Below are 25,209 nucleotides of genomic sequence, written 5' to 3'. Positions count from 1 at the left end.
AAATTCTTTTGAATTGCTCTTCAATTCATATAACAAACCCAAAATCTAACACAGCTTCTATGTTTACCATATCTTTAATATGGCTTTATCTTGCCATAATACTATACACCCATATAGTTCCAGCAGAAAGCATTTCAAGACCAGAAATCATTCTCTTCTATTTCACACTCAAGGCTGGAGTAAACTGCATGCCTCTAACAAATCAGATTTTCCAGTGAATACATCTGGAGGGCAATAGGAACAGGATGGTGGTGGTGGGAGGTAGAGGTTTGAGATTGGGAAGTGTTGTAAACAGAAGGAAAACCATTGGTGAAAGTCAAAGTTAGAATGCAACGATTAGATCACGCGAGATCTTGTAAGCCATAAGTTAGCGTATGAACTTTATCTTGAGGGCGATAGTGAGCATAGAAGGGTTTCAGCTGGGGCCAGGGTAGGGGATGATCAGATTTGCACTTTAAAGACATCATTCTGGCTATGGTTTAAAAATGTACCAAAGGGACAAGTCTGTGTGCAGGGTTAGAAATCCAGGCAGCAAGAAATGGTAGAAAAATGAACACATTTTAAAGATAATTAAGAGGTAGAACAGGTATGAGTTAGGTTCCAATTTGCTGTAAAGGTGACAGAGAGAGAAGAGTTGACAGTGTCACCCAGCTTCCTGAGTCCGCACAAGGATGGCATTTATTAACTTAAGGAACACAGGAAAAAAGATCAGCTTTTAGAGGAAGTATGATGAATTCAATTGGAATATAGTGAGTTTTGGACCCTGAGATATCCAGTTGGATTACGGGATAGTTATGGAATAAAGATTTATAGAATTTATGGAAGATCTGCATATAAACAGTAATTGAAACAATTGAAAAGAAAGCTATTACCCAGGGAGGGAAGGTAGGATGAAAACATAAGAAGGTCAGGGCTAGGCTGAGGAACACCAACATTTAAGAAATGGCCTAAAAGGATACTGGGTCAGTGGGAAAACACAGGAGGGCTGTGTTACAGAAGGAAATTTGGTTTCAAAAATGTGGGAGTGTTTATCTATGCCAAAGACTGATGAGAGATCAAGGTTAAGATAAAAACTAGCCATTAGATTTAACCACATGGAAGTAATTTTTACTTTGGGCAAGAGCTGTTTGGTAGAATGGTGGGTACAGGTGCATGAGTGGAGTGGGTTGGGTGAAGGGGCAGGGAATGTGAGACCCGGGAATACAGACTCCTTTTTAGAAGTTCTATGAGGAATGGGGAGAAGCAACTGGGTAGTACTAGAAAGGTACAAGAGTTCAGAGAGTAACTTATTTCCTTGGGAAAGGTTTCAGCATGTTTAAATGCTGATGTGAAGTGTCTGATAGAAAAGTAGGTTAAAGTTATCCGAAAAAAGTATAATAGCTAATAATAACAGCTAACACTCACGGAATGCTCAGTATATACTAGGCACTCTTCCAAGTTCTTCATGCTTAGTAACTCCTTTGATGCTCACAAGTAGGTACTGTGATTATTCCATTTTTCAGATAAGGAAATAGAAACCTGGGGAGTTGGAAGGACTAACTGATGGGATAACTTTGCTTAAGAGGTGGAAAAGAGTGGGATCCAAAGCCCAGATAAAGGAACTACCCTTGTACAGAAGAGAGACAACTTCCATTCTACAGGACCGGCCATGGAAAGGATGGGATGGAGGTAGGTGAATTTATAGGTTTGGAGGCAGGAGACTGAGAGAATTCTCTTAATAGCTTCTATTTTGTCAGTCAGTCAGGAGAGAAAGGGCATCTGCACAGCCTGAGATGAGGTGGTAGGCTGGTAGGTTTGAAATATAAAGAAGGTGTCAAATAGACCCTATAAAGAATAGGAGAGAATTTATGTTAACTAGGGAGCATAAAATGATTGCAGGCAGCCCTGGGACCCCACTGCAGTTAGAAGGCCAGTGCTAGCCATGTCATTCATTTTCAGGGTTGTGTGGTTTCCCCATGCTCAGTTTCAGGCCAGAGGAGAGGTCGTGCTTTTAAGGCTATCCAAGAAGGATCCATAAGTCTTGGTGTTTAGTCAACCATGGAGATCTAGAAGACCTTGGAGGTAAACCAGATGAGATGGGTCAGGGGTATGGGTAGGGCAGGGGAAGACTAAGGCGTATACATCCGTTTGACAGGCACTTACTCGAACCTTCTTTAGAAGTAGAGTATAATCATATATAATCATACTTAATTAATCAGGTAGACAGGGAATGGATGGTGCCCAAAGATAAAAAGTAAAAAAAGTAGACCTTAGTGAAGGGGTATATGGGAACTCTGTACCTTCTGCTTAGTTTTTCTGTAAACCTAAAACTGTAGGTTTAGGTTCTGTAAACCTAAAACTGTAGGTTTAGGTTCTGTAAACCTAAAACCTAAACCAAAAAAAAATAATAATAATAAAGTCTATTAATTTCAAAAATACACCTTGGAATATATAAGGTAGGGACTATCTGAATATGACTTTACCATATGACTGCATATGACTTATCTTGCTTGTCTACAGTGGCTTGGCAGGTCAAAAGAAGAAAGGAGCTTTGGACTATTGTCTTTTCAGACCACAAAGCACATGCGCATTATCCTATACCCACTGAATATTGATGCTATTCATTGGTGTTCAGTTCTGTGTAACCTAAACTATGAAAGTTTTCTGAAAGTGCTGAAAGTTTCAATAAAGGCACTACTAAGGTCTGTTCTGAAAACTTTGTTGCAAACCAAAGAAACTACCTGTCAGAAGAGAAATTTACTAATGAGCCAACAGGTGGCAGTATAACATGGTGTTCTTGAATTTTTTAATAATAGAGCTAATTAAAAATTAGGGCAGCAGAGGTCTCTCAAAGTGGAAATAAGGTGGAGGGGGAAGGAGGACAAGGTGAGGGAGGGGAAGGGAGCGGAAAGAAGAAGAGAGGAGAGATCAAGAGAAAGGGATTCTGAAGGAGCCAAAATTATAATAGTATCTTTTCATCCCTCAAAATTTATCTCAAAACTCACCCCTGGAAATCTCAAACTCCAGTCTAATTCGGATGCTGGCAAGTCATGACGTTAACACAATGAATAGTGTAACATTTGATGGCCATACCCATATCTCTATTAATTAGACTGTGAGATACTTGAGGACAGGAAACACTGTTCATCTTTGAAGGCTCTCGAACCAGTGTCTAAGCCAGTGTCTGACTCAGAATAGGAACAAAACAATATCGATGGATGAACGAATGTATGAATGAATGAATGATAGGTATCTGGCCATTTTTCATGCCATCTACTGTAACCTTTTCCATCTACCTTTGGGAAGAAAAGTTCTGTCAACTTCTTTTCTAATGAGAAATCATTTCTCACATTATATCATAAGTCATCTGGGGAAAATTTATTGTTTCCCTTTAATGACTGTTAAAATAAAAAAATTTAGGATGAGGAGAATGGAAAACAAGCAAGCAGGTAGCAACAGTAGTGGTTGGAATGGTTTGGTCCTGAGGGAGAGAGGATATCTGTTAAGCTCCAACCATGTGCCAGACATAAATGATAGACTTTGCATGTATTCTTGTCTGATCTTAACAACAGTAGTATGAACTGATCACTGTTATTAGGCCCATTTTATATGTGAGAAAATGAGGATCAGAGAAGTTCATTTGCCCAGAGACATTAACTGGTGAGACCTGACCTTTCTTCTTTCCTTCCCTCCTCCCTTCTTTTTTTAACTAACGTATACTTATCACCTGCTGAGTCCTAGAGGTGCTAAACAACTTTTCTAAGGTCACGCAGTCAGAAAGAGGCAAAGGAGTCAAATCTGGGCCTTCAGGACTTGAGAATCCATGTCCTTTATTAAACTACATTTTTCCACCACAGATCTCTTGGCAAACTTTGGGAACTTCATCTCACTTTCCTGCTCTCCCTTGAATTAACATCACATTATGGCAAGCCAGACGCTGGGATTTTGAATAGAAAGGGACACAGTTGTTTTTGTACCAACTTCTGAATTGAGGTCATTTCTCCAGTCTGGAATTTGCTAATTCTCTCCCACCGGCAGCTCTTCCTGAAACTTTTGGCCAGTGCAGTTGACACCAGAGACCTGGGAAGCCATCCTTGTGCTCTGACCTTCCAGCAGCAGCCCGAGCTGTTGGTCAACGAGCTGAGAGCCTCGTATCTCAGATTAGTGCGCAATCAGAAGACAAACAGAAGGTGACTAACTTCCTGGGAGAACAGTGGGTATGTGTGCTAGCCATCCAGAAACAGCCAGAAGAGATGGCATCAAAGGCCTAAAATGCCATATGTTACTTCGAATCGTATTCTCATTTTAATAGTGCTATTTTGATACACAGTAGATAAGCCTGAAAGTAAGTACACGAAAATGCTAACAGAAGGAATATGGATAATTGATGTTAGGGCAATGAGATGATGAGTCATATTTTTCTTTTAATTGCCAAAATTTTGACGATGTGGTTTTAGTACCTCTAAAAAGAAAATATTAAAGTTACCTTTTTTTAAAGCATTTTTTCTCTTTGATGAAACAGCATTCTAGAAATAACTAGAAGGGACACATGGGCAGATGAAACAACATAAGCCAGATTCCCAAATTCTGGATTTATCTTCCTACAGATTTTTCTGCTGTGGATTTGAGAGGAGCTACAACTACATAGCAAGGGCTGAGTTTAATCAGTAGGTCACAAGATTTCTGGTAATAAAGGAAAATGGTTCATAGGAATGGCCTAGGAGGTGTAAATAAAGCAGAAACAAGTCTCCTGAGCTCCACAACTGCAGAGGTAATACCTCCACCCGCCACCAGCAGTGCAGCTGTCTGGTGCTTCCAGGTTTCCCTTGGGCTTCTGTAGCTGCCATCATAGCAGTTGGCCCCTAGGGGCGCTCTGCCCCATTTTGCAATACTGCTCTTGTCCTTCCAGCAGACAATCTCAAAATCCTCCTTTCCACCCCAATCTTTTAGCAAAAATAAAGGCAGAATTATTGTTAAAAATTTGAAAACATTTTTACTAGAAAATTGAGGGGAAAAGAAGTGCAAATTCATGGAAATAAATCATATAATGGAGAACAGATTCTTTTATCCTTATGTAACTCAAATCTAGCCACAGATCTGCTTCCTGAGAACCCAGATTATAAATTTTTTTCTGAGCCTAGACTGTGGGATGCTGAATGAATCCCTCAGAGCCTCTAACCTGAGATACCTGTTCTACCCTTGCCAAGTCTGAGGAGAATCTCAACCTTCACTCCTTATCCCTCTAGGAGGCTAGCTACCCTGCTGGGCTCAGGTAGCTTTCAAAGGCCCTGTCCTTCTCATACCGTCTGGTCCCTTGGTCTCCTGGGAAAGGAAGGTGCTTTTCTCTCAGGTCCAGAATTCAGCCTCTGGATTTAGGCCTTCCGATGTTGGCCTTACAGATAACTAACTTCCTTTGCCTTTTCTGTAAGTCTGTAGATCCACACATCTCCCTGTCTTGTCCCATCATTTGCATCATCTCATTAGATAAATGTCAAGGCTTGGTTTCTCCTATCTGGATGGCAACCTTTACACTCATACTTTCCAGAGCATCTTGATTTTAATCATTCCAATCTACTGTCCCAAGAAGTAAACACCGACTTGTCCATCCACGTTTCCCCAGTTTGCTCAATACAGTCACCATACCTGTGTCCTTGGCTAATCTCTTCCCGTATTCTCACAAATGGACAAAAGGCCACAAACAGCAGACGGCTTTGGGGAGGATTACCTCGTGTCCGCTCCCCATTAGGCAAGCAGAAGACTATATCCTTCAGAGACCCCAACCCCCAACCCCTACCTCCTCACCTGGACTCTCCCTTCATTCCTGTTCTTCGTCTGAGAGAGATCTCTGACTGAAAGCTCATTGGCAGAGCAGAGATAATTGACACACTCTGAACCCAACAAAGGTTTGAGACAGCCTTGCCTCAGTTACCCACTCTCCTGTCTGCCTCAGGTACTCTCTGGACCCCCTTTTCAGGGAGTGATCCTGCAGAATTCTACCCATTACAGTTTTACAACATCAAAATCCCTTAACCATATAGTAACAACAACAACACATACAATGAGAGGAGAGTGGATCACTCACACATGCTCTTAGGGGAAAACGGGCAGCTCTCTCCCTGGTAAGAAAAATACGGGTCTCCACCCCACCACAAAAAAAAATCCCAGGATGCCCCAGAATGCAGTTTCTTTTCTTCATGACGTGTTGTAAGGCACGTCAGCTGCTCCTCGTTGCCGTGAGGATAACCCACCATCGGGTGACTGAGACAGACGGTAGCACTGGCTCGCACGGCTGATAGGATTAGGAGCTGGGGCTTTGTCAGCCCTGACTGAGTCTGCGAGAGACCCCAGCAGACGCAGGTGAGCTGAGAGGAGGAGTGGACACGGGAGATGGGGAGGTATCTTGGTTAAATGGTGCAGACCTTTTCTCTTCGGCAGTGCCTTTGTATTGTCTTTTCTGTGAAGTTTGCAGTCTGGGGGGTTCCTATCAAGAAAAACCTGTCCTTTATGACTTATCTGGTTTCAGAGTTTGACAACATATGCCTCACCGGATTTTTGTGAGGTTCAAATAAGATTATACATGTGAAAGGGCTCTGAAAATATAAAGTTGTGTGCAAACAAAAGGTACGAATCGCTTAATTACAAATTTCACATAGGCAAAGAATCAAATAATTTATCCCAAATTTGGGGCCATAATTACATAAATACATCCCTTTTCTCCCAGCCTACAATACCTATCTCCCCTGTTCTTCCCAGGTCTGGGCAGGGATATTATTTATAATCTTGAAGGGTTCCAGCCTTCTGAATTATTTATTTTCTAAAAAAATCAGCATTACATTCATTTCTAGAGGAAAAACGACAAAATTACAAAACCAGAGAATATTTTAAAGCAGATAAAAGATGACTATAATATACTGTATTAGATTATATCTCTTTGATGGTATAATGCAAACGTTATAAGACACTTAACGACGTAAGAAACACTTGAATGAAATTAAAGGCAAGATAGATATTAGCATTTGTAAAACTTGCCTTTTAGAACAGCATAAAAAACAGACTTGGGTTCCAAAAGTACAGAGCTAAAAGGCGTTTGAACACTAAATCATCAGCCTTTCCCTCAGCAGGTTGCTATGGTGACAACAGGGCTACAGCATTGCCTCTCACTGCCTGCATTTCTGCAGTAAAGGCTTTCACTTAACACATGTTGGATTTTTTTAAGGCACACACCCCATCATCAAATACAAAGAAATATTGGAGGCAGCTTTATCTGAGTCATTTTCTAAACAGAAGTTGTGTCTGTATTCTTTATCCTGTACTGATGGGCCCCATAGGGGGTTAGAAAATTCACTCATTCATGCATTCATTCATTTGACTGTTATATATTGAGTGTCTACTGTGTCAGGACCTGTACTAGGCACTGCCTTCATCCCTGGTGAAGACAGACAAATAAGCAGGGGATTCTGATAGAAGATCATAACAGCTCTCCTGGGGTGAATTAAATATAGGTGTCCTGGAAGTATGTAAGGACTGATCTTCTTGGGGGATCAGGGGACGTTTCCTGGAAGAAGCTGTTTCTAAAGTGAAACTTAATGTATCTTTAGGAGTTGAGGGGGTTGGGTGGGTGAGGTGCAAGAAACGCTCTAGACAAAGGGACCAGAGTGTGCAACCATCTAGAGGACGAAGAGAGCACGGTACCTCCTGAGAACTTCAATTGCTACAGTTCAAGGGGTATCCATTTGTATGTGGAGGGGGAGTGGCAGGGGCGATGGATTGGGGGTGGGTAGGGGTGGTGAGGGAGGGAGGATCCAAAGAAGAGCAGTGTCAAGAAATGAGATGGGAGAGATACACAAAGCCAGATCGTGAAAGGCATTTGTGCCACGTTAAGGAGTTTGAATATTACTTGGAGTACAACCGAGAAATCATTAATGAGTTTTAATGAAGAAGCACGGCTCGATTTGGCCTCGTGGAAAAATAGCAAAACTGGCGAGACAGGAATAAGAGGCAAGATTGGAAGCAAGACAACCTTAGTTAGACCGCTCTTACAATAATCCAGGATGTTTGCAGTTTAGGCTCTAAGTTAAGAAAATGCAGTCAAACAGAGGCCAGAAGTAATCCGATTCAAGACACTATTTCTAGGGTAGGGTGGAGATCATTCACGCTTTCTGCTATGCGGGGCCACATGAAGGAGAAGAAGTCAAGAATGACTCTGAGGTTCTGACTTGGACACCTTCGTGGAGGGTGTTTTCTGCTGTTAGGCCCCCAGATTTAATTCTCAGGAGGGACCTCAGAAGTACCTTAACAGTTTGACGTTAACAGTTCGAGCCTATCTCACAGTATATGTCCTCAGGCTCATAATTTTGGAAATAATAGACTGTAGGAATCATCCTGGAACATCACTTTCCTGAAGTCCGTATCTGAGACAGCTGTAGGTATACAAGTATGAATTAATAAGCTCTTCCCACAAAATAAAGAATCGTAAGATTATCAACTTCACTTAACAAATCTAAGTAGATTGAAAAGACATGAACATGTATGGAATAAAACTTCTTTATGGGTATAGAGGAGGCAAACTGCTTTCACTAATCCTCTGATTTCAGGCTCTCTCTAGACTTACACTGTACATTCCTAGATATGAAAGTTGAGGACTCAGAAAAGTGCTTTTCGGAGGGCAGACAAATGAGATGGTGGAGGTTCAGATACCATTTTCAAGGATCACAGTCCTTCCGTGTAGAACACTGGGTGTAACGATCGGGCTGTTCCCCATCCACACTGCTACTTAGAATATTCTCCAATTCTGAAATAAAGGGCGTCTAAATTATTATACATGTAGAGTTGCATCATCAGATGAAACTACAGTAATAAGTGTAATAAATCAAGGCCCATGACCCAGACGAAGGATGATCCCTATTCCACGTCCTCAGCTGAACAGGTTTTTGAGCTATTTTGAACAAATCTGTCTGCCTCAAATGCTTTTTCTGTCTGTCACGTAAGAGGATTCAGCAAATATTGACCGGAAGAGCTGGACGTGATTTGACTGCCCTTTGGAAAGTTCTCTTGAATCAGCTGGGTATAGCTGTTTTTTTTTGTTTTCCTCATCTAATCCTCCTAGCCATCCTTGACGTAGGTATTATTATTATTATCCCTCATTTAACGAGGATAAACTTGAAGTTCAGAGAGGTCAAGAACTTTAGGCACATAGGCACTTCGCTAGAAGGTAGTGGAGTGCTGCCTTGAACTGGTTTTCTGAGTTCAAGTGCGGTGTCCCCAAAGCAGCGTGACTGGTACTCATTCCCGGGCGTCTGTGGGCCAGAGCTGGAGAAAAAGGCTTTCTCGCCCTCAGCAACCTGGCTTCCCAAGCCCGCGGGAACTGGCCTCTTCGTTCTGTCCCTGCGGTGCTGCGCTGCCATCGCCAGGCCCTTCGGATGCAAATCCCCCAAGGAGAATCGCAGCCTTTGAGATTCCGGAACCCAGATGCTGTGTCAGTCGTGCAGCTTTCGCTTGGCTGGGGTCCGGGTGGAGGGGGACCGCCCCGTCTCTCTCCTGCGAGGTAATTGTGTGGGGAGCTGTAAGTTGACTTAAAACCGAGAGGGCAGGGAGCAGCCGCGAGGCAAAAACTTTCCCTTTCTACAGTTTGGCTCTCAGTGATGTCACAGCTTTTCTGGGTTCTTCTCTGCGACGTGCACCCCCTTCGAACCCGATACCAGGTGCCAAAAAGGGGGTGTTGGGCGTCACCCTGCTGGAGATGCTCCGAGCCTCCGCAAGCCCTCTCCGGGTCGGGCTCGGCAGACAAGGAGGGGCGCGCGGAATTGGTGGGCAGGGCCCGCGGCGAAGTCGGGCGGGCGGGGCGCGCCGAGGCGCCTCCCAAGGGGCAGGCAGGTGAGGGAGGTCGGGGGAGGGGAGCGGGAGCCGCGGTGGCACCACGTGTCCGTCCGGGGCGGGGCGGCCGGGCGTGCCCTCGGGGCCCTGCGCGAGCTGCCGCAGCGGTGGCGGCGCGTCGGCCCCGCAGCAGCCGGCGGCCGCAGAGCGCGCCGGCTCAGCACAGTCTCCTCGCCCCGGTGCCCGCAGGTGCCTCTTCCTGGACGGCGGCAGCGGCGGCGCGAGGAGCCGGCGGGCGGCAGCGCGATGGGACCCCTTCGGGAGACGAAGGTAAGGAGGGCACGTCTCGCGGGCGCGGATGGCAGTGTCCGCGAGCGCCGGGGGGAGAGGAGTGGTGTGCACTGCGGGGAAGGGAGTCAGGTGAGAGCTGGAGGGGTGACGTTTAGAGTTGTGATCAACGGGGACAAGGAGGTGGTAGGCACGATGAGAAGGCAGGGGACAGTTGCTCAGGTGATGAGACCTGGGAGATGGGCAGGTGATACTGTGTTTGGAGGGTTGGCCCGAGGATTAAAAAGACTGACTCTGAATGGTTAATCCCATCCCCTGAAATTGGAGATTTGGGATCTAGCTCTCAGTCGATGTCCTCTGTGTGTGATGTGGATAAAAAAGGATTTGATGTATTGGGGACTGAGAAATAAGGACTCCAGCATTGGTTCAGGGTCTGCCTTGTGCCGAGCGGAGTGGCTGACGGGTGATACCTGCTGGGTGACTGATGTGCAGAACAAACCCCGAGGCTGGGTGCGGCTTTCTCCCCTGGATAGGGTGGATGCCTGAGCGACCGCGGGACTTAACCCGCGGCTGGGGCTTTCCCTTCAATTCTGCACTGTGAGGGCCTCCCAGAGGTGTTTACTTTGGCAGCGACCCTTACTGGTAAGCCGCGTGGAAATGAACAGGAGGTCATATTTCCAAATAGTGTTTGTTACCTAATCCAAAGCCCTTTTTCAATTGCAGAGGTTGGAGTGAGCAGTGGGTTTTTTTGCGAAGAGCTCCTCCTAGGAGTCCATTTTAATATGGAAGGGTGGTGGTGACCCCGAAAAGCACTGGACAGACTGCAGGCCCGTTCTGCTTCTAGATGATGTGCAGCAGTTTGGCTAAGCATCTTTGCTCTTTTAGCCTCAGTTTCCTCATCTGTAAATAGGGACACAAATTAGCGTCCTCCCTATGGCCTCGGTTGTAAAGATTAAACAAGATAATGGTTGGGAAAGCACTTTAAAAATGGAAAAATATTGCTAAAATGCTGCTTTTTAGGCATTTTTAAAGCCAAGGAAGGCACGGCCCTCCGCATTTAATTCTGTGTTTTGAAGGAGAGAGAGAGAAAAATCTCTTCCTATGGGTGACCTGTAAGGAAAACAAAAGCTAAATGTGATGTAAAAGGTGGAGCCATCTTACTGGGTATTGGATTTTTGTTTGCTTTTCTGTTGGCAACAAGCCTTGTGTACCAGGATATTAATGAATAATTAAAATCCTGGCCGGAAGAGAGGGGATTTGAAAGATCAGGCTGCATGATCTATCAGGAAAGACTTGTTTCAGGTATAGGGGTCTACTTTGTGAGGAGACAGGAAAACAGAAGTGAAAGTATCACAGCTAATTCAGGGAAAGCAAAATGGAAGTCTGGAGGAAATCGAGTAATAACCAGAGTGTGCTGTGAGTTATGAAGAGCCTTTGAGAGAGCGGAAAGCTTAAATGTGATAGGAAAAGCCAGAATGAGAAGGTGAGTTAGGAGCTGCCTGGGAGAACGGAATAGCCTTTCTGCTAGCGGCTGGAAGTGTGCGTGTGTGCGTGTGTGTGTGTGTGTGTGTGTAAGTACATCCGTGCTGGAGTGTGTGCTCTTCAGTAAATTAGAAGGCTTAGCTGAGTAGAAGAGTTCTGGAGTTCATTTTAGCTATTGAAACAAGGACTACTCTGTGAAGATTCGATATTCAGAAATGTGGCTTCTTAGAAACTGAGCTCAGAAGCAGACTGGAGTTCAGAGGGGGCAACAAATGTTCTTTTGTTTTATTTCTGATGCCCAATTTGGAGAAGGAGCAGAGAGTGCAGCATCACGAGAAGGAGATTTCCCGGAGCCGGATTCCCCGTTTGATTCTTCGGCCCCATCTGCCTCGGCAACAGCACCAAGTGTCCCCAGCGTCTGAGTCTCCCTTCTCGGAGGAAGAGAGCAGAGAGTTCAACCCCAGCAGCTCTGGGCGCTCAGCAAGGACCATTAGCAACAGCTTCTGCTCAGGTACAGTACCCACGGGAATGAAGGCAGGAAGTGTGTACACTGCCCGGCATTTTAAATGCATCTGGAGAGGGCCCCTTAGAGTCTAGGACTGGACGTTAGTTATTAGGATGAATGATACGAGCTTGCATCTTTTTGGCTGTTTTGACCTACGAACACAGCATTTTCAAATGGTTCAACCTAATGAAATTTCATACCTGTTTTTGTATGTTATTCTAGTTGATAATTTACTATGTGAAATCTAACTCCTTGCTTCTATGACTGTTTGTAAAATGTATTCCTCCATTAAATCTGGAAAAAGTAGCTTACATTTTATACTAGCAATCTTTGTAAGCCTGTGTACTTCTGTTAATGGAATCCTCAAAGATAAAGCAACTCCTAATGAATGAGGTCAGGATCAAGGTGGTTTATTTCCCAGGACCAGCCTGACCTTGTATTTTAGAGGGAAAGAGCACAGGCTTTGTAACCTTACAGGCGTGGGCCGGAATCCCTGGCCTTTCTACCCCTTACAAGCTGTGTGACCCTGGGCAAGTCGCTTAATCTCCTTAAGCCTCAGTTGTTACATCCATAAAATGGGATGATAATACCTACCTTGTAGAGTAGCCGAGAGGTTGAGTACCTAAGTATATTCCTAGTGCAGGTCCTGGCCTGTAGAGGTGCTTAATAAATGATGTTCCTTAATACAAAGAACATATGTCAGTTTCGATACATGTTTGAGGAGGTTTCCTTAGAGTTGTGAGTATATTTGGTAAAGGCATAAATCTCTTCCTGAAGGTGCCACCGTTACCTGTTGACAGAGCCTATTATACAAATTGAAGCACATGCTTAGAAGGACTTGTATTCTTTGAAAAGTATTAGGAATTTGGGTAAAATTTAAAGGAGTGATTGTCTTATGATTCATGAAGAATGTTTCACAGAGGATAATTTTTAGAATTTATTTAGGAAAAATGTAATTTGAAGGTTAACACATGCATGAAAAGGGACATATGAATCAAGGTGCTATGATTAATGCCCTAATTTAGCAGGATACAATATTCCATTGTATTTAGTATTGGTGATTACATTTTCAGGGATTTTAAAAGTGTAGCTTTAGATTTGTTATATACTTTCACAAAATAATTCCACCCGATGCATAAGTTGTATATTAGAAATACTGTGCCGCTTATTTTTATACTTTTTTCTCTACAAGGCTTCAAATTCTCTACTTGGTTTTGAAAAAATTCTATCGAAGTATTATATTTTAAAACATGTTGCTGAATCCAGTGTAAAATGGAAACCCACCGATGGTTTGTTTGACACTCTCCCAGGAAGAAAGAGAAAGGAAAACTGCTGGAGCAGTTAAGATTCCAAAAACCCAGAGTCGTATTTGCAGAATGCAATGCTGTTTACTTTCACTCCATTTTGGAGTTCAGGAATCACTCTGGTTGAATGTGGATGAACCCAGGGGAATATCATCTCACACTGACACGGCTTTGTTTACATAACTCAATTCCACATTTATTCCTGAAATTCTCTCCACATAATCATTCTCTCTCTGACTGACTTCACGGTGAGCAGTGTTACCAGCAAAAAAGAAAAAGTTGGTCAAAACAAAAGAAAAATCCCCAAATAGATCTTAGAAAATATATTTGGCAAACAAATAAAATTGTTAATTTTGGCCATGAATCATTCTTTCCAAGACCCATTTCCTGGATCAACCCTCCTTCCCAGGAGACCTGTCTCCCACCAAGGCCATAATGCTGTACATGAAAATTGAAAGTAGATATTGATCCTTCTGCCATTAACTAGTTGAGAATTGAGTGGCAGAAGCACCTAATGATGGGTGTCTATAAACCTACCTTTCGATCTTTAGCCTTGAATCCTGCCTCCAGATAGGACTCCCTCTGTTCCTGGGTCTCATCTTCCTGCTTGGCTATTCCCCAAGGTTTGGGTTGATGCCTTGTCGTTCTTTGCTTTCCTTTCCTAAGAGCCCTGGTAAAGCCCCATGATGGCTTTTGAGTGCTGTGCTGGCTAAAATTGACAGGAGCAAGGTCTTTGGGGGGCATGTTAATGATGCTTTAGGAGGTCAGTTGATGGATGGGAAATAAATGGGTTTAGTACTATGGGGAGTATTGAAGCTGCAGGCAATGAGGTAGAGACTGTAAAACACGTCCAACCAGCAGGGGGAAATAGCTGGTTTTAGTCCAGCTACTTCAACACTGAAGCTGCAATACATGTTGGTTATCATGGCAGTTAGATCAGAGACCAAGGTACATGCAAATCTTAAAACTACCATCCTCTGCTAGAATGAAACTCAGATAATTTAGAGATGTCTGTTGCTGCTGTAACTTCATAACCTTACTGTGATTGTTGTGCATTAGTTTGTTTTCTTTATAAATCATCACATTCATTAATGTGAAAGAGGGCATGAAGAGTTAGAGGGGTTCCTACAATCTGATAGTGAAATTAGAGACGAAGATGTTACTCAAACACAATGCAATTTAATTTGAAAATTACAGTTTTAAAACTGCAAACTGGAGTCTTTCCCTAAATCTGTATCAAAGGCTGTATTAATTGTGAAGAGCATCAAATGTCCTAAGATATTCAGTTTTTAAAAGAAGGATAATGCATTGAGTTTACATAAAGTTAACTTCACTTATTATAAAGGGCTATCCTTTATTTTGAGAGACTGGCTTTCCTATCGTTTGTATTATAACAAAAAATTCCAAACAGTGGTTGGAGTTGTACTTCAGCAAAATAAATGACAACTCTTATGTTGAAATGTCCTCCACCCTCACCCTCATGCTTTTCCTTTAATTTTTACTGGTCTGTGAAATTAAAAGCCCGGGCGCTATTTTCAGAGTGACCTGTCCGTTTTTACCTGCTTTTCCTCCCTCCCTCCACTGCCTTCTTCTCCCTTTCCTTCCCATGGGAGCCTTGAGAGGAACATTTAATGATTTGATATTCTATGTGCTAATTTGTATGTTGTCTCTATCTCATTTCAGAGGGAAGAAGCTGTATGTGACTTTTGCAATTCATTGAGGGCGTGTCCCCAGAGCTTTTCTTTTAATAGCTTCTTACTAGCAGAATTTCTCTGAAGAGATGCATATGTTTTGTGCATTTCATCAGCACGTGTCATTTTGCACTTGGACGTCATTCTCCTGTTAAAAGAGTCTATTCCTTACAACTTGTGCTGGGTCTTAGTCACTATGACCTCAGGTGGGCACAGCTAAGCTTATGTTCTTTGGAGACCAGGCCCTATTTTGTGTGCATGGCAAGGAAAACATTGTACGTTCTTAATGAATGTTAACTAATGCTTTCTTAGAAAAAAAAAAAAGAATACATAAGGAAGTACAGTTACTAGTAAGTTAATAGGAAAAAAAAACAACAACCCTGCTTTCATGTCCTCTCTTTTATTTTTAGTCAGTTTTTTTTTAACCAATATTTTGGCATCAAATCACCCTATCTTCCTTCCCTCTCACTCCCCCTCCCCATGCTTCCTGTTTTAACGTGCCCAGAGAAGTGATAAAACCCCTATTTGTGATTTGTGTTCTGGGTGTGGCCCATTGAATCTAGGCCTCTGTGCATTTTTCTCCGTTTTTTGTTGGTAGTGCATTGTTATGCATGTTTGTCGTTGTGCCACAACTCCAGCCTCTATTAGAAAAGCTAATGACCTGGGCAAGTCTGTCACATACAGCAGTCACCTGACGTGGTTAGCAGCATGACACACATTTCTCTTTGCTCAGATGAAGCAATAATTACCCCTTAGAACTAGGAGGCAGATGGATTGCTGGGTTTTAGGCTAGTTCTCCTTGGGGTGCCTTGTAAACATGGCAGGTGGGGGAGATGATGCATGTAGTGCGCTGATGGTTTTATGGGAGACCAGTGATTTCCCTGAGTTATATCCATGTCTCTAATGTGCACGCACATACACAGTCAAGTTTATGACTTAACCCATTAAGAAACATGTACCAGGGCTTCCCTGGTGGTGCAGTGGTTGAGAGTCCGCCTGCCGATGCGGGGGACACGGGTTCGTGCCCTGGTCCAGGAAGATCCCACATGCCGCGGAGCGGCTGGGCCCGTGAGCCATGGCCGCTGAGCCTGCGCGTCCGGAGCCTGTGCTCCGCAGCGGGAGAGGCCACAGCAGTGAGAGGCCCGCGTACCACCAAAAAAAAAAAAGAAACATGTACCAGATCAATCAAGTGAAAGACAGAATCCAAGATTCTTCACAGTCTAATCCTGAGTAGGGTGTTTGCAGAAAGTACTTTGGTGGTTACAGTGGCCGAGGAGGAATCCTTCTTTGAGTGCCAGTGACCTAGAGGTAATCATTGTTGCTGTTTGTGGGAAGAACAATTACGACAAATTATAACCTGACTGGTGCCCTGCCGCGGCATGATAATGCCTCCAAAAAGTTGCCTGGCCTTGCCAAACAGAAATATTTCTGCTCTGCTTTTGTCCAGTTGAGGAAACTTGGCATCTGGATAGAGTAAGCCTTTGAACATAATGATCAGAATTGAGATGAACTGATTGGAGTGAGCTGCAGTACTGAATTACACTATAAGTGAATGACTGCCAACATGCTATGAAGAAAAAAAACAAAACCCCTAAGAATTTAGTATCATTTTAATGAGCGTGGACCTAGGCACTGTTGCGTAATATATATTTCAAGTGCTTAGCTGCCTCAGTGTCAGAAATAAGTACCCAATGAAATAGGTTACAAATGAAGGGCACACAGACAGTGTTTCTTTTTTTTTTTTTTTTTTTTTTTTTTTTGCGGGACGCGGGCCTCTCACTGTTGTGGCCTCTCCCGTTGCGGAGCACAGGCTCCAGACGCGCAGGCTCAGCAGCCATGGCTCAGGGGCCCAGCCGCTCCGCGGCATGTGGGATCTTCCCGGACCGGGGCACGAACCCGGGTCCCCTGCATCGGCAGGCGGACTCTCAACCACTGCGCCACCAGGGAAGCCCCCAGACAGTGTTTCTTTGAGGATGTGGTAACTGCAATCAGGGGGACAAGAGCAAAATTTTTGACATTTAACTTAAAAATTACTTAGCAATGGGAACAGTAAAAGACAATCATGTTGGAATTGGCCATGCCTGAGAGCAAATCATGGTACTTAACGTGAAGATCTTTTATGTTGTACAATACTCATGTTTATGACATTGTTTCGCAATTTCCGAGAAATTTTGTTCGTCTGCTTTTGAATCCCCAGGAAAACTTGTTTAAAATGCAGATGACTTGGCACCACCTGAGCCTATTGTCTCAGGATGGGAGGGCCCAGGAATCCGTATCTTATAGGCTTTCTGGATGACTCTTACGCCTACTGAAGTCTGAGCCTCATGCTTTGTGTTCTGTACGTGTTTGGAGACTTTTGTGTGAGGGATGGGCGGGGTATGCCCCAGTGGCATCCCAAGATGAACAAGGATCAAAGGTGGCAGAAGTGGTGGCCAGCCAAGCTGTTTAAACCCATAGCATGAGGCAAGGAAAATGCTTCCACCTTCCCTGGGAATTATAGCTTCTCACTCTATATTTACAATTCCTATGTCATTAGTCTTAGCAATAATATTATTTATGTCTACATAATGGGTTTAGCTTGTGTTCAAGTGGTAGAAAAGCAAAAGGGAGGAGAAAGCATTTCCTTCCTTTATTTTCCTATGGAATCCTCTCCCTGGATTTACTATCTCTACCCATACTTTTTTTTTTTTTTTTTTTTTTTTGCGGTACGTGGACCTCTTACTGTCGTAGCCCCTCCCGTTGCGGAGCACAGGCTCCGGACGCACAGGCTTAGCGGCCATGGCTCACGGGCCCAGCTGCTCCGCAGCATGTGGGATCTTCCTGGACCGGGGCACGAACCCGTGTCCCCTGCATCAGCAGGCGGACTCTCAACCACTGCGCCACCAGGGAAGCCCTAGCCATACTTTTAATTCTTTTTCATTTACTTACTTTGGTGTTAGGATTATCTGGGGTACACTGAAAGCAGGTGTACTGGGTACAACATGAATGTACCCTGAACACCCAGTAGGTACACTGAGAGAGATGGAAAAAAGAGAAACTGAGGCCTGGGAGTAGCAGGACATTGAGCTTCTTGCAAATGTCCACAAAAATGTATTACCCAGTAAGCATCTATTCAGTGCCTGCTAAGGATCAGGCTAAGGCTACAAAGATGAATAAAACACAGGGATTGGAAAAATCAATTATTTTACTGCCTTAACCCTGACACCAAAATAAATGGGATGCCACATCTTTGGATGTGTTTCCCACACAACTGACTTTATCTCACTGATTTTGTGTCTGGTCCCTCTTACCCACACCCACTCCACACATACTCCTTCCTTGTCATTTGAGTTTGTTGCTCCATTTATTATCTGCGTTGGCCTCTCACATTTCATAAGCCCAAGGGTTCAAAGAAGTAGCATTCATTAGTGTGGTGTAGTAGATAAACACGAGCCTTGGCATCAGCAGACCTGAGTTAAAAGCATGAAATGAGATTAGAAAGGTGGGCAGGGCCAGGTCAGGAATGGCTTTGTTTGCTGTGTGAAAACCTTGACCCCTGAGATCCAGGGTCTATACAGGAGCTGGACCAGAAACGTAAAGAGTGAGGCCACCTGGATAGATGACAATAGAATTAGAGTCTAGAACTGGACAGTGTGTGCCCCTTCTAACAATATTCAGAATTCTTAAAATTCAGCTTTTTTTTCTCTTACTATATGGGCCAAATAGCACGCATAAGTAGTTGGATATGGCACACGGGCTGCCATTTTGCAATTGCTAAACATCTTTCAGAACCAGTGAAGCGTTTTCAGCAGGGAAGGGTTGTCTGGCTTATGACTAGATTTATAATTTAGAAAAATCTTTCTAATCACATGTTGGAGAGTGGATAGGAGGAAACAGGGAATGACGGGGAGGAACCTGCCTGTTCTGAAGGCCGTTGTGGTGACAGTCTAAGTGAAAAATGATAAAGTAATATGTGTGAGGGTTGTCCCCAGAACATATGTGTCTGAATCACCAATTACAAGTGGAATGGTGTCTAAATTTCCACCGGACGAACCCAAATAGAGGAGCAGGACTGGGGAGAGGGATGAGTCTGGTGAATGAGTTCAGATTAGGCTTTTCTGCATTTGAGATAAAGGTCTGGAGCTGTGAAGAGAAGTCAGAGGTGCTGGTAGCTGAAGTGAAGGGACTTGGTGATACAGGTTTCCCCACTATCTTAAAGTAGAACATCCTAGGAAACCTTCTGTAAGCAGAAATGGCATAGAGTGAAGAAGCAGTCATCTTAGGACACGTCTTGCTAACGGATGCCCAAAATAAGGTAAAGCACAGACGCAACAGGCACAGTTCAAAGCTCTGGCAGCGTGATGCTGAGATGCCGAGTGTAGTTCCTGGAGGACCAGCTCTGCGGCCACACTCACTGCTCGGGCTGCATGCTACCTCTACAACAGATCGATACAAAACAGATGCTGAATGCTATTGTTGATATTTGCGTTGTTTCATAAAAGCAAACGTTCTCTTCGGATTTCTTTCGGTTATCGAAAACAATGCAAACGTAGGTCTTTCCTGAAAGTGAAAAGCAAACTTTTTTTTGTAAAGCAAACTTTCTAAATATGGGGGATGGCTGTCATTACCAAAGGGGGGAACATGGAGGAAGAAGGTTAGAGGACCCTGGCTAGAACTCTGAGATAAAACGAGAGGACGCAGAAAAAGGACACCGAGGCATTTGAGAACAGGCAATAGAGGGGGAGGAGGTGAGCCAGGAGTGACCGTGTCTCCAATCCCAAAGGACAAGTGCGTTCCCAGAAGAAAGCAGCCAACAGGTTCAGATGTCGGTCGCAGCAAGAGTAAGTAAGGTGTGTTTGTAAAAGTGCTCAAGGATGAGACCACTAGGTTATCAGGGATCTTAGGTAGAAACAGTCCCAGAAAACTGTGGGGATGGACTCCAGATTGCACCAGGCTGAGATGTGAATGGGAGGTACAAAATAGGGTGTAGACAACTTTTTTTAAAAGCTTAACAGGGGGCTTCCCTGGTGGCGCAGTGGTTGGGAGTCCGCCTGACGATGCAGGGGACACGAGTTCATGCCCCGGTCTGGGAGGATCCCACGTGCTGCGGAGCAGCTGGGCCCATGAGCCATGGCCGCTGAGCCTGCATGTCCGGAGCCTGTGCTCCACAACGGGAGAGGCCACAACAGTGAGAGGCCCGCGTACCACAAAAAAAAAAAAAAAAAAAGCTTAACAGGGATGGGAAAGAGAAAATAGAATAAAAACAAGGGTTGCATTTAAAGTAAAGATAGGGTGTTTATCAAATCAGAAACATTTTGATAAAGTTTTTAGGCTGAGGGAAAATAGACAAGAAAAAAAGAGAGATTGAAAATAGTAGAGAAGTGATAACTTTGTAATAAGACCAAGGTAGACCAAGAAAGACACATATGGAAAGAAAAGAAAGGCCTGAGGTGAATATAGGTAAGTTTATTCATAGGTCAGGGTAGGTAGCTGAAGGATACATTTCACAGTCTAGGTTAGGTGCTTCTTCTTTATCCTGCCTCTATCAGACTGCATGACCTGGTTTGAAATTTTCATATTTAGTTACCTGACTCTCCGGTAGACTGTAAGCTCCATGAAGGCAGGAACACTATAGTTCCTTGCACTATACCTGACACACAGCGGTTGCTTAATGAGTATTTATTGGAATTTGCTAGAAGGCATAATGTGGAGAACAGGACAAGTGAAATATTTTCATTCATTTAATGCATTGAGAGCAGGATACTTAGTTGCTGGGGAAGTAAAACAACTAGAACGGTACCCAGTACTCAATGTAATAGGTTTATTCAGTGAAGGAAACATTCCTGTCCAGAGGAGTTCAGCGTCTCTAAATGTCAAAAAGAGTCATTTGCATAACAGGACCATGCCTCCAGTGCTGTGGTAGCTAGAAGAGAGCTCTCTTGCTAAGAAAATCAGAAAATACCCCACTCAAGAGTTGGTACTCGGAAGCCAGGAGAAAAACAGCAGCCAGGTTTGTTTTTTATTTGTTTAGTTTTTTGTGTGTATATATAAGTGTGAGATGTGTGTGTGAGGTGCATGCGTGTGTGTGATTGGTGTGTGTGTGTGTGTGTGTGGATGTCATGAGTGATATACTCATGTATGTGTATGACTGTATATGAGTATGTGAGGTGTGCACACGTTTTGTGTGCCTGGTGGTGGGAGAACTGGAAGGTTTGGGTATCAGCAAAGCTTTCTGGAGGAAGTGATGCCTGAGCTCTGTTTATTCCACTCGAATCAGGCTTTCCTCCTATTCCACTGAAGTGACACCTGCCAAGTTCTCAGTGCCCTCCACCAAATCTTACGGTGGATTCTTTGTCTTCACCTCTTCATCCCCCCTGAATTCCCATCTCAGTAAATGGCACCCGCTTCATCTAGATAACAGCAGCCCAGTTTAGAGTCAAGAAGGAATTCGGCACAAAGCCACATACCCACGTTTCCCAGGACTCAACTTGACCCTGGCCACCACCCCGCCCCACCGCCCAGGTGGATTTTACTCTGAGAAACCCCAGGGGAGATGCATGCACTTGGGGTCCACGAGGCTGCTGGGCGTGCCTGTATTGTAAGGTGGCTTTGCTGGTGTCTGCTCACAGTAACCACTCTAAACCTCCGCTGCTGTCGGGCTTGGACTGTGGCATCTCCTGCTTTGGAGACCCAGTCCAGCCCCTCGGCTGCCAGAGCTGAGATCCTGCCCAGCTGCTCTGCGCATTGCTGGACATTCATGGTGCCCGCCCTCCAGTCGCTGCCCGGGTTACACTGCTCTGGCTCCAGGAAGCCAGTCGTGTTGGGCTGACTGCTCCCACTTTTGAGGGAACCCAAACCAAACTTCCCAGTGCCCATGATGGGGGCTTGCCCAGCACTCACGCCCATCCCCTAGAAACCCATCCTTCAACTTTTCCCTGCTCCGTGTGAATTTTCACAGGACGCCTCCTCTTTCCTGGCTGGCTCCATCTTCTTCTCTCCTCTTTAGTGTGGAAGTCCCTAAAGGTAGGATTCATCTCAGACGCTGACCCAGTTCTCAGAATTCTTGAGACCCTGTGGGCCTTAACCTGCCCTTCTATGTATTCTGAGGTGTTGGTGAGGATTATCTGTTCCTTAATGCTAATTATTATATGTTTTCAGCTCAAAACTAATAACCATGTGCAAACACATATGTCAGAGTGGACGTAATCACATTTATAGGGTTTATCTTGTTTTGCTTTTTGCCAAAGTGAGATCACGCTGTATTGACCTATGACTCTTTCTGTTTATTTAAGTAAATATTTACTGAACACCTGTTGTGGGCAAGGTGCTATCCTAGGAGCTGAACTAGAGGGATGAACAACCTTGACAGGACTCCTGACCTCCAGGAATGTGTATTCCAGGCAGTCCCTGTACCTGTCACTGCTTGTCAGTCCATAGAAGTGCCCCCATTCGTTGTAATGACAGCTCGTATTCCACTGTTTGGAGGGCCTTCATTTATTCAGCCATTCTTCTGTGGATGGACGTTTCATCTCTGAGGCTAACTTTCAAAATTCAGAATTTCATTTTGTGAATGTCACTGGAACTAACTTGTTCCTGAGCGTATTTCTTTCTCTCTCTCTTTTCTTTCTTTGTACCTTTTCTTTAAAGTGAAGTAAATACCATGCTTCACATATATTCCCTAAAACAAATCCTTTTTTTCCAAATAGAAAAAAATTGACATGTAGCAGTTACACAAACTGTATAATAAGCATTGTTTTTTCCTTAATGTTCTTTAACATTTCTCCATTTTTATGACTTACTCCATCTTGACAAGCACTAGCTTCAAATTCTCAATGTGAGAAAAAATAGAAGGAAGGGGGAAAGGATTTACATTGCTGCAAAAGAGCTCACTGTAATTCAGGTGTCCTAAGAGTGGTTTGCGGTTTCCTTCTTACAAGGTTCTCAAGAGATCAAGAGATAGCTTCTTAGTGTCTGTCTCTGTGTCTCTATTCTTTCCTTCCTACCTTCCAGCTCGCCTTCCTCCCTCTCCCCTTCTCCCTCTCTGCTATCTTCTCCCAACAAGGAACCTTAAAAAAAACCCAAATCTGTATAAAGGTGTGGCTTAGAGACTGCAAATAAACTCATATTACTAAGAAGAGGGAAGATCAGAAGTATTAGTAACATCCCTGTTTTGGAAAGATCATAACCCTGTGAAAGAAAGAGCAAGAGAAATAAAAGCTTGCGAGACAGAAGAATTCCCCACCCCCCTGCTGGGGCTCACCTGTCTCCTGGCAGTGACTGAGCCACCCTGGTTCCCAGTTTCAGCATCGGCTGCTCCCTCACCAAAACTCCTAGATAATGTGTCATTATACTACATTGATTATTTGGACCAAGATGTTTTCCCCTGCAAATTCCTCCTGTGGTTGCTCGTACAAATCAGACAACTTGGCGCTTGGTAGAAAACCAAGTAGAGACCCTTGTTTGAGAGAAAGCACGAGTCCTGTGAAGAAATGGACCTGCCTCACCTCACTTCACTTCACGTGCTCCTTTGCTGCTGAGTGCTGCACCAGAATGACTTTTATGGGAGTACTCAAGGCTCCAAAATAGCTCAGAAATCCCGGGAATGTTTATATGGGAAATGATTATTTTGTCTCCAAGAAACCAGGGAAACGTTCATTAAATGATTTCTCGGTTCTCCACTTGGTTTTTATAGACGTGGGTTGCATGTCTTCGTGGAGGTGCTTCGTTCCAATTACTTTAAGAAGCTCACCTCCATCGGCACACACATACGCTCGCGTTTACACATCCTTAAGAGAAATTAAGTTCCCTTTGACCCCTCATCACCTTGCACCTGCCATCTTATTTCCCTGCTCCTTCATCACAAGCAAAACTCCAAAATCCTATCTCCGTAATTTGCCCTCGTCAAGCACGTGAGTGACCACGTTGGCGAATCTGACGTTCTCTTGTCTGTCCTCATTTTCCTTGATTTCCCAGCAGCACTCAACACGGTTGAACAAGCTTCGTTCTTAGGAAAGATTTTCCTCCTTGGCTCCTGAGGTCCCGCCCTCTGAGAGTCTTAGCTCCACCCCATCCCTTCCCCCCTCACAGTGTCAGGTGCCTCAGTCTTCAGCCCTCTTTTCCTGCCCTCCCCAAGGGCTCAAACCTTTAAATTCCTCACTTGTAGGATGGTGATGCTCCGCTACCTGACCTCTCCTCTGAGCTTTAGGCTCACATATCCAACTGCCTACTTGATATCTCCAGTGTCCTGGTTAATTTGTGTCTCAGATTTAACGTATCAAAACCAGAATTCTTAATTTCACCCCCCCACAAACGCATAAACCCATTTTTCTCCAAACTCAGAAGTGACCACCATATTCTCCATTGCTTAAGCAAAGAACCTAGAAGGTATTCTTGACCCCTTCCTACTTTTCATTGTCATATCTTTTTTTTTTTTTTTTTTTTGCGGTATGCGGGCCTCTCACTGTTGTGGCCTCTCCCGTTGCGGAGCACAGGCTCCGGACGCGCAGGCTCAGCGGCCATGGCTCACGGGCCCAGCCGCTCCGCGGCATGTGGGATCTTCCCGGACCGGGGCACGAACCCGTGTCCCCTGCATCGGCAGGCGGACTCTCAACCACGGCGCCACCAGGGAAGCCCTCATTGTCATATCTTAATGCTTCCAATTATGTTTCCAAAATGTATCCCAAATCCATCTCCTTTTCTCAATTTTTACTACTACCACCCCAAACCACTGTCATCTCTCATTTCTACTATGACAGTGGTCTCCACGTGGGTTTATTGCTTCTAAACCTTCATTCCTAAAGGGGCCACACAGCATAGGGGCTAAGAAGGAGCCTCTGGAGTTATAGCCTCTTTGGACTCATATCCGCGGCTTACTGTGGCCTCAGGGAGGTGGCTTAAGCGCTAGTGCTGGTTTTGTATGCCTGTCTTATTAGTGTCTGTCTCAAAGAGATTAAGTTAACTAAATGCGTTAAGTATTTAGTATTCTAAACATACCTGGTACTTAGTAGACACTCAATAAATATTAGCAAGACATAACATCACTAATTCAGTCTGTTCTCCACAGACCAGTCATGGTCATCTCCTGCTTAATGCACATGGTGGCTTGCATTGCACTGGAGATTAATGTAGGTTTCCTGCCTATAATCCTCATCAGCAATTCTTCTCTGCC

At 44.2% G+C, this 25,209-nt stretch overlaps 1 protein-coding gene across 2 annotated transcripts in view; it reads left to right on the top strand.

The window, feature by feature from the left end:
- The window catches only part of SYBU (syntabulin), a 113,577-nt gene that overhangs the window by 31,008 nt on the left and 57,360 nt on the right, over nt 1–25,209 (top strand). Inside the window, exons 1-3 of one of the 2 annotated variants that reach the window (XM_065895052.1) lie at nt 6,253–6,336; nt 10,042–10,122; nt 11,875–12,073. In XM_065895052.1, coding sequence (XP_065751124.1) covers nt 10,099–10,122; nt 11,875–12,073 — 223 coding nt within the window. In that variant the 5' untranslated portion in view covers nt 6,253–6,336; nt 10,042–10,098. Of the gene's footprint in view, nt 1–6,252; nt 6,337–10,041; nt 10,123–11,871; nt 12,074–25,209 lie in introns of those variants that run through there. The other variant, XM_065895053.1, reaches the window with a different exon arrangement.

Source organism: Phocoena phocoena, chromosome 17, assembly GCF_963924675.1.
Source record: "Phocoena phocoena chromosome 17, mPhoPho1.1, whole genome shotgun sequence".
Classification (NCBI taxonomy): Eukaryota; Metazoa; Chordata; class Mammalia; order Artiodactyla; family Phocoenidae; genus Phocoena; species Phocoena phocoena.
The sequence above is the reverse complement of the archived record's forward strand: the minus strand, read 5'-3'. Positions and strand labels throughout refer to the sequence as shown.